The 12,804-nt window shown below is 49.9% G+C and overlaps 1 protein-coding gene across 1 annotated transcript in view; it reads right to left on the bottom strand.

Moving 5' to 3' along the window:
• POLR1H (RNA polymerase I subunit H) overlaps positions 1-6,798 on the bottom strand; it is a 58,014-nt gene extending 51,216 nt beyond the window's left edge. The window contains exons 1-2 of the mRNA XM_089676959.1: positions 6,681-6,798; positions 6,346-6,476 (exon numbers count right to left, since the gene is read on the bottom strand). Coding sequence (XP_089533085.1) covers positions 6,346-6,475 — 130 coding nt within the window. The 5' untranslated portion in view covers position 6,476; positions 6,681-6,798. The remainder of the gene's footprint in view (positions 1-6,345; positions 6,477-6,680) is intronic.
• Between the last annotated feature and the right edge of the window lie 6,006 nt (positions 6,799-12,804).

Below are 12,804 nucleotides of genomic sequence, written 5' to 3'. Positions count from 1 at the left end.
TGGGGGTTGAGGCGAAAGCTGAACACTGAAGGTTTTTTACCTTCACAATAGAATGCACGAAAATAAAAAAACCTTCAGGCTTTAGAACCACTTGAAGCAATGCACTTTTTATTTGATCCTTCAGTCCCACCTGAGGCCTCCCGTAGCCTCTGCCAGCTGCACCTGAGGCCTGCCGTAGCCTCTGCCAGCATCTGAGGCCTGCCGTAGCCTCTGCCAGCCCCATCAGAGGCCTGCCGTAGCCCCTGCCAGCCCCATCAGAGGCCTGCCGTAGCCCCTGCCAGCCCCATCAGAGGCCTGCCGTAGCCCCTGCCAGCCCCATCAGAGGCCTGCCGTAGCCCCTGCCAGCCCCATCAGAGGCCTGCCGTAGCCCCTGCCAGCCCCATCAGAGGCCTGCCGTAGCCCCTGCCAGCCCCATCAGAGGCCTGCCGTAGCCCCTGCCAGCCCCATCAGAGGCCTGCCGTAGCCCCTGCCAGCCCCATCAGAGGCCTGCCGTAGCCCCTGCCAGCCCCATCAGAGGCCTGCCGTAGCCCCTGCCAGCCCCATCAGAGGCCTGCCGTAGCCCCTGCCAGCCGCACCTGAGGCCTGCCGTAGCCCCTGCCAGCCGCACCTGAGGCCTGCCGTAGCCCCTGCCAGCCGCACCTGAGGCCTGCCGTAGCCCCTGCCAGCCGCACCTGAGGCCTGCCGTAGCCTCTGCCAGCCGCACCTGAGGCCTGCCGTAGCCTCTGCCAGCCGCACCTGAGGCCTGCCGTAGCCTCTGCCAGCCGCACCTGAGGCCTGCCGTAGCCTCTGCCAGCCGCACCTGAGGCCTGCCGTAGCCTCTGCCAGCCGCACCTGAGGCCTGCCGTAGCCTCTGCCAGCCGCACCTGAGGCCTGCCGTAGCCTCTGCCATTCCCATCTGAGGCCTGCCGTAGCCTCTGCCATTCCCATCTGAGGCCTGCCGTAGCCTCTGCCATTCCCATCTGAGGCCTGCCGTAGCCTCTGCCATTCCCATCTGAGGCCTGCCGTAGCCTCTGCCATTCCCATCTGAGGCCTGCCGTAGCCTCTGCCAGTCCCATCTGAGGCCTCCCGTAGCCTCTGCCAGTCGCATCTGAGGCCTGCCGTAGCCTCTGCCAGTCCCATCTGAGGCCTGCCGTAGCCTCTGTCAGTCCCATCTGAGGCCTCCAGATACAACTTTATTCCATTAAAGTCAGGGGTATAATTCGAGAAGTAGCCAAAACATTTCAGGGAGCCAGGTACCCACTTCATCAGGACTGGAAAGAACATAACAAGATTTTCATATCAATCTGTCCCTTCACTGGGTCATAATTAAGATCACAGTCAATTGTAATGAGAGTATCAAAATAATTGCATAAAATTAAAAACATGGGGGCTGAACAAAAATGAGGACATGGGGGCTGAAAAAAAAATGAGGACATGGGGGCTGAACAAAAAAAAACAGTGGGAGCCAGTTAGGAGGCAAAGACACGGGAGAGCTTTTTCTCTCATGCACATCGTGGGATGGGAATCAGGCTCAGATACGTATCAGTGGGGGTTGAGGCGAAAGCTGAACACTGAAGGTTTTTTACCTTCACAATAGAATGCACGAAAATAAAAAAACCTTCAGGCTTTAGAACCACTTGAAGCAATGCACTTTTTATTTGATCCTTCAGTCCCACCTGAGGCCTGCCGTAGCCTCTGCCAGCCGCACCTGAGGCCTGCCGTAGCCTCTGCCAGCATCTGAGGCCTGCCGTAGCCTCTGCCAGCCGCACCTGAGGCCTGCCGTAGCCTCTGCCAGCCGCACCTGAGGCCTGCCGTAGCCTCTGCCAGCCGCACCTGAGGCCTGCCGTAGCCTCTGCCAGCCGCACCTGAGGCCTGCCGTAGCCTCTGCCAGCCGCACCTGAGGCCTGCCGTAGCCTCTGCCATTCCCATCTGAGGCCTGCCGTAGCCTCTGCCAGCCGCACCTGAGGCCTGCCGTAGCCTCTGCCATTCCCATCTGAGGCCTGCCGTAGCCTCTGCCATTCCCATCTGAGGCCTGCCGTAGCCTCTGCCATTCCCATCTGAGGCCTGCCGTAGCCTCTGCCAGTCCCATCTGAGGCCTGCCGTAGCCTCTGCCAGTCCCATCTGAGGCCTCCCGTAGCCTCTGCCAGTCCCATCTGAGGCCTGCCGTAGCCTCTGCCAGTCCCATCTGAGGCCTGCCGTAGCCTCTGTCAGTCCCATCTGAGGCCTCCAGATACAACTTTATTCCATTAAAGTCAGGGGTATAATTCGAGAAGTAGCCAAAACATTTCAGGGAGCCAAGTACCCACTTCATCAGGACTGGAAAGAACATACCGTATTTGCCGGCGTATAAGACGACTGGGCGTATTAAGACGACCCCCCTACTTTTCCTGCTAAAATGTAGTGTTTGGGCTATACTCGCCGTATAAGACTACCCCTCTTCCAATGCACACCAGTGGGAGGAATAGCGCCCCATCATTGATGTCAGTGGGAGGAATAGTGCCCCATCATTGGTGTCAGTGAGAGGAATAGTGCCCCATCATTGATGTCAGTGGGAGGAATAGTGTCCCATCATTGGTATCAGTGGGAGGAATAGTGCCCCATCATTGATGTCAGTGGGAGGAATAGTGCCCCATCATTGGTATCAGTGGGAGGAATAGTGCCCCATCATTGGTATCAGTGGGGGGAATAGGTGCCCCATCATTGGTATCAGTGGCAGGAATAGTGCCCCATCATTGGTATCAGTGGGAGGAATGGTGTCCCATCATTGGTGTCAGTGGGAGGAATGGTGTCCCATCATTGGTGTCAGTGAGGGGTGGAATAGTGCCCCATCATTGGTGTCAGTGGGGGGTGGAATAGTGCCCCATCATTGGTGTCAGTGGGGGGTGGAATAGTGCCCCATCATTGGTGTCAGTGGGGGGGGGGAATAGTGCCCCATTGTTGGTGTCAGTGGGGGGGGAGGAATAGTGCCCCATCGTTGGTGTCAGTGGGGGGGAGGAATAGTGCCCCATCATTGGTATCAGTGGGAGGAATAGTGCCCCATCGTTGGTATCAGTGGGAGGAATAGTGCCCCATCATTGGTATCAGTGACACCAATGATGGGGCACTATTCCTCCCACTGACACTTGCTGACCCTGTTCTAGTACGGTGCTGCTGCAGCCAGCATATGTGGTTGCAGCAGCACCTCTACACAGAGCACTTACCTGCTGCTCCGGCACTCAATTTTCGCGGGGCCGCTCGGCTCCGCCCCCTCGCCGGTGATTGGCCGCCTGTGTGCCTTTCCCGAGCTACAGTTCTGGCGGCCAATCACCGGTGAGGAGGCGGAGCCGCGCAGCCGCACGAACATCCAGTGGCCGAACTGAAGGAGACGCCGCGCTTCCTGGACCGGATCGTCGTGGGACTGGATCCAGGTAAGAGGCGTCAGCCCCTGCAAACCCCTGTACTTAATGCCGCAGCCCCCCTAACATGTGTACCGGCGTATAAGACGACCCCCAATTTTTGAGAAGATTTTCAAGGGTCAAAAAGTCGTCTTATACGCCGGCAAATACGGTAACAAGATTTTCATATCAATCTGTCCCTTCACTGGGTCATAATTAAGATCACAGTCAATTGTAATGAGAGTATCAAAATAATTGCATAAAAATAAAAACATGGGGGCTGAACAAAAATGAGGACATGGGGGCTGAACAAAAATGAGGACATGGGGGCTGAACAAAAAAAAACAGTGGGAGCCAGTTAGGAGGCAAAGACACGGGAGAGCTTTTTCTCTCATGCACATCGTGGGATGGGGATCAGGCTCAGATACGTATCAGTGGGGGTGGAGGCGAAAGCTGCACACTGAAGTTTTTTTACCTTCAAAATAGAATGCACGAAAATAAAAAACCTTCAGGCTTTAGAACCACTTGAAGCAATGCACTTTTTATTTGATCCTTCAGTCCCACCTGAGGCCTGCCGTAGCCTCTGCCAGCCGCACCTGAGGCCCGCCGTAGCCTCTGCCAGCCGCACCTGAGGCCCGCCGTAGCCTCTGCCAGCCGCACCTGAGGCCCGCCGTAGCCTCTGCCAGCCGCACCTGAGGCCCGCCGTAGCCTCTGCCAGCCCCATCTGAGGCCCGCCGTAGCCTCTGCCAGCCCCATCTGAGGCCCGCCGTAGCCTCTGCCAGCCCCATCTGAGGCCCGCCGTAGCCTCTGCCAGCCCCATCTGAGGCCCGCCGTAGCCTCTGCCAGCCCCATCTGAGGCCCGCCGTAGCCTCTGCCAGCCCCATCTGAGGCCCGCCGTAGCCCCTGCCAGCCCCATCTGAGGCCTGCCGTAGCCCCTGCCAGCCCCATCCGAGGCCTGCCGTAGCCCCTGCCAGCCCCATCTGAGGCCCGCCGTAGCCTCTGCCAGCCCCATCTGAGGCCTGCCGTAGCCTCTGCCAGCCCCATCTGAGGCCTGCCGTAGCCTCTGCCAGCATCTGAGACCTGCCGTAGCCTCTGCCAGCATCTGAGACCTGCCGTAGCCTCTGCCAGCCGCACCTGAGGCCTGCCGTAGCCTATGCCAGCCGCATCTGAGGCCTGCCGTAGCCTCTGCCAGCCGCACCTGAGGCCTGCCGTAGCCTCTGCCAGCCCCATCTGAGGCCTCCAGATACAACTTTATTCCATTAAAGTCAGGAGTATAATTCGAGAAGTAGCCAAAACATTTCAGGGAGCCAAGTACCCACTTCATCAGGACTGGAAAGAACATAACAAGATTTTCATATCAATCTGTCCCTCCACTGGGTCATAATTAAGATCACAGTCAATTGTAATGAGAATATCAAAATAACTGTATAAAAATAAAAACATGGGGGCTGAACAAAAATGAGGACATGGGGGCTGAACAAAAATGAAACCATGGGGGCTGAACAAAAATGAAACCATGGGGGCTGAACAAAAATGAAACCATGGGGGCTGAACAAAAATGAAACCATGGGGGCTGAACAAAAATGAAACCATGGGGGCTGAACAAAAATGAAACCATGGGGGCTGAACAAAAATGAGGGCATGGGGGCTGAACAAAAATGAGGGCATGGGGGCTGAACAAAAATGAGGGCATGGGGGCTGAACAAAAATGAGGGCATGGGGGCTGAACAAAAATGAGGACATGGGGGCTGAACAAAAATGAGGACATGGGGGCTGAACAAAAATGAGGACATGGGGGCTGAACAAAAATGAGGACATGGGGGCTGAACAAAAATGAGGACATGGGGGCTGAACAAAAATGAGGACATGGGCGCTGAACAAAAAAAAACAGTGGGAGCCAGTTAGGAGGCAAAGACACGGGAGAGCTTTTTCTCTCATGCACATCGTGGGATGGGGATCAGGCTCAGATACGTATCAGTGGGGGTTGAGGCGAAAGCTGCACACTGAAGTTTTTTTACCTTCACAATAGAATGCACGAAAATAAAAAACCTTCAGGCTTTAGAACCACTTGAAGCAATGCACTTTTTATTTGATCCTTCAGTCCCACCTGAGGCCTGCCGTAGCCTCTGCCAGCCGCACCTGAGGCCCGCCGTAGCCTCTGCCAGCCGCACCTGAGGCCCGCCGTAGCCTCTGCCAGCCGCACCTGAGGCCCGCCGTAGCCTCTGCCAGCCCCATCTGAGGCCCGCCGTAGCCTCTGCCAGTCCCATCTGAGGCCCGCCGTAGCCTCTGCCAGCCCCATCTGAGGCCCGCCGTAGCCTCTGCCAGCCCCATCTGAGGCCCGCCGTAGCCTCTGCCAGCCCCATCTGAGGCCCGCCGTAGCCTCTGCCAGCCCCATCTGAGGCCCGCCGTAGCCTCTGCCTGCCCCATCTGAGGCCCGCCGTAGCCTCTGCCAGCCCCATCTGAGGCCCGCCGTAGCCTCTGCCAGCCCCATCTGAGGCCCGCCGTAGCCTCTGCCAGCCCCATCTGAGGCCCGCCGTAGCCTCTGTCAGTCCCATCTGAGGCCTCCAGATACAACTTTATTCCATTAAAGTCAGGGGTATAATTCGAGAAGTAGCCAACACATTTCAGGGAGCCAAGTACCCACTTTATCAGGACTGGAAAGAACATAACAAGATTTTCATATCAATCTGTCCCTTCACTGGGTCATAATTAAGATCACAGTCAATTGTAATGAGAGTATCAAAATAATTGCATAAAAATAAAAACATGGGGGCTGAACAAAAATGAGGACATGGGGGCTGAACAAAAATGAGGACATGGGGGCTGAACAAAAATGAAAGCTGAGCTCGAGCCATTTATCCTCCATAGTGTCCCAGGTATGTACAATATGTAAAGTACATATCACAATTCCTCTTCCATTGTAAGGTGGAGTGATGAGTGAAGAAGGGAGGTGACCCCACTCCGGCCTTACCTGACCCCACCCCGGCCTTACCTGTCACTTGTGTCCGTTGAGAGCAGCAGGGGCAGGTGACTGTGTCCGCAATACCAGGAGGGGGCAGCACCGAGCCGCAATCCGAGCAGAAGTCAGACTCCGAGCTGAAGCACGTGCCGGATGAGTCCATCCTATGGTGGGGGAAGGGGGAGACAGACACGTGTGAGCCCGTGGAGATTACAGTGAAGCCGCTGCCTTCTATGGCGGAGCGGAGACCCCCACACAGCCAGCCCCGGACCCAGCATGTCATAACATCAGACACGTTGTTATCTCTCTGGGGGATGAAAGCACACCGACAGCATCCCACATGTACCCATCCCCCACACCGTACTCACCTCTAGAAGACCCGTACTACCGAACAGCTCCACCACTTGCTGGGTCCTTCACGTCTACCGATCACCATAGAGTCCTACATCCTGGTGCTCACAGCGCCCTCTACTGGATTCAGCCAACAACCTCCAGTGGCGGAATTTCTATAGTAATAAGGCTCCAGACTTGTGACATGATCTGCAGACATAAAGGGAAATCTTTTTTTTTGGATATACCAGGCGTATCTCGGTTTACGGATTGTAAAAAATTTGTAAACCGAAACATAGTTTCCCATAGGAATGCACTGAAAACCAATTAATCTGTTCCGGAGGTCAGAAAATAGTAAAAAAAAAAAGTCTTATCTGTTCAAAACTCTTTATAAAGTGCACTTTAACCTCCCTAGCGGTCTGATTATGTCAGTATTTCTGTGCTCAAAGTGGTACATTTTTTTGCATGGAAATATGTAGTTTTTTTTATTGTAGGCCTGTAATTCTTAGGAATAACTCACTGAAATCTGTCCGAACAAGAGTAGTAAACATTCCAGGTGTCATAAAATTGGAAGCACGAAATTATAATATAATAAATAATCATAAAAAATAATAATATAATATTAAATTTAATTCAATAATGTAATCAAACCAAAAACCAAATTTGAAATACAGAGGCAAGTTCATACATCATTGAGCAAAGTCGCAAAATCGTTTTCAGTGTCTGATGATGAATTTCCCCACGAATCATTATCACTTAATTCTGCAAGTAGTTCTGATTTACTATCGCTGTTCTCTAGCTGGTCTAAAACCACTTTTGACCTATAGGGACACTTTTTGGACCCCATGGACATTTCTCAGTTTCCAGGCAGAAAGAACAGTAAAGATGCAGGCAGGGCACAGGACAAAGCACTAGGGACAAATGTATGTGAAATGTTTGATAATGTTATACTATGAGATTTTAGTGTATTGAGTGAATGTCACTTTTAAAATTTTTTAATTTCCTGCCGTTCCGTCCCCATACGTCCCGACGCTCGCAGGGAACAGAACCCGGAAGACAGATGCAGGCATCCGCTGGAGGACATTACAGGGGACACTGTAGGGGGGATATCACGGGAGCGTAGGATAAGGTAGGTGCTGGAGGAAATCCCTGAGCAACGCTGCTGTGTATTCCCGAGTGTAGCTCGGGGTTACCGCTTCTGGTACTGAAAGTTAACCTCGAGCTACACTTGGGAATACCGCCAGGGAGGTTAAAGGCATAGTACTGTACAGGGACATGATGAAAAAAAAATTTGTAAATGCATTGAAAACCAATTAATCCGTTTGTATTGCAAAAAAAATAATAAGCTGAGGCATTATTTTCAATGGATTTTCATTCGTAAACCCAAAATTTCGTTAACCGAGGTATTCGTAAACCGAGGTACACCTGTAGTCTATTTCCCTTCACTTCTTGTCCCTTAGCCAAAGTGAGAGGAAATCCTTGGGTATCACCAGAACTGGGCAATCAGTTGAAACGCATAAGCCATTTTTACCTGTACACTCCTCTCCATGTAATAAAGTTGTTCTTCGGAAGGACGAGCTGCCGGCTCTTTGCTTCTTACTTTCTAGATGATAGGAGTAGCCTGAAATGTGACCTACAAGCACCGCAGAGTGCTTTCCAGATCCAGAGCCATGGCACAGCCTAGGGTTGCCACCTCATCCCTTTAACCACTTGCCCTCCTGAGGATTTACCCTCCCCCCTCCTTCCTGACTAGGTCATTTTTTGCGTTATGGAGCTGCGTTACTTTGGCAATTGCGCGGTGATGCAACACTGCACCCAAATTAAATTTACGTCCTTTTTTTCCCACAAATAGAGCTTTCTCTTGGTGGTATTTGATTGCCTGTTTTTATTTTTTGCGCTATAAACAGAAAAAGACTGACAATTTTGAGAAAAAAACTGTATTTTTGACTTCTTGCTATTAAACATATCCAGTAAAAAATTAAAAAATCTAATTTTGTCATAAATTCAGGGCAAAATGTATTCTGTTACATGTCTTTGCAAAAAAAAATTCCAATACGTGTAAATTAATTGGTTTATGTGAAAGTTATAGCATTTACAAATGGCGGTATATATACTGGAATTTTCTTTTTTTTTTTCTTCTAGTAAAGCGATCAGCGACTTATTGTGGGACTGCAGTGGGGATTCTGACACTGGGAGGAATTGACTTGATGTCACTGACATCCCCAGTGACACCAATACAGTGATCAGTGCTAATAAAAAGTACTGACACTGTACTAATGGCATTGGGCAGGAAGGGGATAACATTTGGGATAATCAAAGCACTGTAAGCACACTGCTTTGTATGGCTCTACTATGCAGAGCCATACAAAGCACTGTGCAGGAGCTCACAGGGGAGAGAACTATTGTTTACATACAGTTCTCTCCCCCATCAGTAATACTCATCAATCACCGGCCAAGACCCAGTGATTGACAGTCAAGGCCACAAATGGAGGCAAAGGTAGGGCGCGAGCGACCCCTACCCGGAAATGCAAATTCATGTATATATATGTGAGTTTGCACACTCGTGTCGCCCTGTAGCAGTATTTCTGCTATAGGGCGGACAGGAAACAGTTAAAACGGAACACATATCAATTACACAGGTTCTGAGGCTAATTTAATGTAGATATGACACTGAGTTTAATTACCACCTTAATCAGCACCAGAACCTGTGTAATTCATATGTGTTCGGTTTTTAAGGGATGAGGTGGCAACCCTAGCACAGCCCCAGGTGTGACCCTGTCTCTGGAAACTCAATTTGTGAGTAGGGCATGCGGACCGAGCACCAGGAGCTACATGGTTACTAGGGCCATTGGGTGCCATTTGCAATCTTTTTTTTATCTGTGTACTATGGAAAGGGTTAAGGTGGAAGGACTGACCACACCACTGCACACTTCCCGCTGTCTTTTCTAAAATACAGCATTGAGGAAGCACCTTCCCTCTGTTGCTCCTGTTTGCAGGTGTCACGTAGCTTATCCTTGGTTGGTCAATGCTACTCAGCTACAGTGACCTGGTCACCTCTGGTGACCTGAACTACTTTTCCTACAATCAGCTGGTTCATGAGTATTAAACGTTTAGCCTTGTACCCTGAGCTAACTTGCCCCTGCTTTGCAGTTCAAGATGTTGGATCCTAGACACATGGGGAACAGCTCACAATCCAATTTCCAATCCTTGGCTGCCTTCAGTTCACCCACTAAAGGGCCTGACACTGACAGCCTGGAATTTTGACCTCTGCTTGAGTATATGCCATCGTCAGATTCTTCCCTAGCTCTTTTTTCCCTTAGCTCTTTAAGCCCTCCTTAGGTCTTTCCTGGGAGGAATTCACTGCAGTCATGTAGGATTTTATGGACCATATTGCAACTTTGACTGAGGAAGTCATAAAGTGTTACTAAATCCACAAGAGTAAAACCAGTCTGTATATGCAGTAATATATTGTAAAGCGCTGAGGAAACTGGTGGCGCTATATGAATCTTGTATAATATTACAAATGCTTTTTATACTCACTGTGGAACCTACGGGGTTAAAGCTCTGCATTGTGTAAAAACACTGTTTGATTCTAACTTCTCTGATCCTCCACTTCTTCCAGTGCCCCCCTCTTATCTCCTGATAAGACATATTGTGTGGAGTCTCTCTGCACATGCTCAGTTTGGTGTCTAATGCTAGAGAGGTTTTTTTTTCTTGGGAGAGTGCATGTGATCAGCACAGGGCCAATTAGCACTGTCCAGACACTGCCTCCTAGAGCAAAATGAAAACTTCTCCAACAAGCTTTAACCAGGGTTTGGCTGGACACTGTTAGAAGTCACAAGGCTATTCTAACTGCTAATGAAAAAAGGTATTTAGCCATTTATATCTACTAAAATAATTGCACTTCCATGTTCTCTGTACTGTGGGAGACCAGACATAGTGAATGCAGGGTCCTGGGTTTAGTAACACTAAGTATACCTCCAGCCATCCCATGTAGAATCCGTATTTCATCTGCCTGAGGCCTTAGCAGCTTCTGAGTCATCAATTGCCTTTATCTGATGCTGAGTCCCTTAAGTCAGACTATGTTGCGGTACACCTGGGGAATCACAGAACACTGCCATTACTCGCAGGCTAAATTAGATAATCTTGGCTCTTATTGATGCATTTCACACCTCTTGAGGGTCAGCCTGCAGCTTCTACCAGTGCTGTCTCCAGTCCAGGCATTTTTATGAGCTCTAAAAAAGGCAATACCTTTCAAGTCCACCTACTGTTTTCCCTGCCTTGCAACCTGCCTTACCTATGATGAAGGTTTGAAAATTTGTAGCTGATTGGGGTAATATCATGAGAAGGGATTCAGTATTCTTTCAAGCTCATATCTTGCTTGGTGAGCATTTGGATATCATGTCTGCAACCTGAGTCTAGTATGTGGACAGGTTGTTCAGTGTTTCCCTTTTCATTTCCCATGAGTCTCCTGTCAGTTAACATGAAAATGACTTTTTGGCTGAAGTATTTGGCTTCAGAAAATGCATTCAGAAAGGGTCTACTGTGCATGCCCTTTGAGGGAAAAAATCTCTTGAAAGCTGCCCTGGACACTGTTATCAAGGATGTCACTGGGGGTAAGAGTAATAGTAGCCATCTGCCCCAGCAGAGGAAGCCTAGAGCTCAGTTTGGGAAGGGTCTCTCTTCCTCTGAGGCCAAAGATAGTTCCTTTAATTTCTTCTAGACTTCAACCTCCAAGCCTGGCACCCAGGGCAACAACAAACCCTGGGATTCCACCTCCCCCATACTCTCAGATAAACCATCAGCATGAAGAGGTACTCAATTTTCCAAAGTGGGGGGACATCCGTCAGCCTTTGTGGACATCTGAAAAGTCAGCATCCAAGATGCCTTGGTATGAGAGGTAGTTTCTGGGGACTTCACGATAGAATGCAGCTTTCAGCCTCCTCAGTTCATGTCTTCAATTCTGCTTGTGTTATCACCAGAGATTAGCAGAATTTGACGCAATCTTTGAGGATCTTCCAGAGCAAGTTGTTTCTGCCCTTATACTTGTGGAATAGTTCAAGGGGTTCTACTTCAACATGTACATTGTCTCCAAACCAAAAGGGAGCATTCACTCTATCTTGAATCTCCAGATCCAAAATGTCTTCTTTCTGGTCCAGACATTCTGGACGGAATCAACCAGGTCTGTTATAAACTCTTTACCAGGAATCCTTTCTTGTTTCTGTAAGCATCAAGGAAGCTCATCTGCATGTCTCCATTTTGGAGCACATCAGTGATTCCTTTGTTTTCCTGTGGGCCCTCAACTCTTTCAGTTTGTGCCCCTGTCATTTCATCTGTGTTCACAAAGTATCTGGTCTCTGGGTTAGCCTTACTGGACTCTCAGGTCATCATCTTTGTGGGATATCTGGATGAAGTATTGAATATTTTGCACAGGTTCTGTCCAACAATCTACTTTGAATCTCGCAAAGATTAGGTTGAGTGGTGAACATTCAGAAGTCAGCACTGGAACTGGCTCATCACTGGGTCATCATATCTGGGCCTTGTTCTAGAAACAGCTAGAGACAGAGTTTTCATTCCTTAGGAGAAACCTTAAATTCTCTGTTCCCAGACTCAATCTCCTCAGAACAAATGTTGTCTAGATCTTTGCTTCTGCATGACAATTATGGGGCTGATGGTAGCCTCTTTTGAGACCCCTTCAACACAACTTTCTGTCATTTTGAGACAAGTCAATCCATTCCTCGGACAAACTGATTCACATAGGCCTGAGGATTAGGTTGTCCCTGGCCTCGTGGCTCAGGAATCCTGCTCTGGAGTTGAGAAAGTCCTTTCTTCTGTTCTCTTGGAAGACACTCACAGCAAATGTCAGTCCATCCGGATCAGGAGGAAACCTGAACACCTAGAACTTTCTGGAACTTCAGGTGGTTTGGTTGTCCCTGCAATGCAGGACATCATGATTGGAGAGATAGTTGATAATAATTCAGTCAGAAAACATCACAGTAGTGGCTTACATCAACCATCAGGTAGAAACCAGAAGTCTTGCTTTGGCAAGCAAGGTAGGAAAAATTCTGTCCTGGGCAGAATTGTTCCAGCTTTGTTCGCCATTTACATAGCAGATGTGGACAGCTGGCAGGCAGACTACCTTATCTTGGCAGCAATCTTGGC

This window comes from Staurois parvus, unplaced genomic scaffold, assembly GCF_062004578.1.
Source record: "Staurois parvus isolate SC_StPar_1 unplaced genomic scaffold, SC_StPar_1.0 ptg000175l, whole genome shotgun sequence".
NCBI lineage: Eukaryota > Metazoa > Chordata > Amphibia > Anura > Ranidae > Staurois > Staurois parvus.
This window is presented reverse-complemented; position numbering and strand designations above follow the sequence as displayed.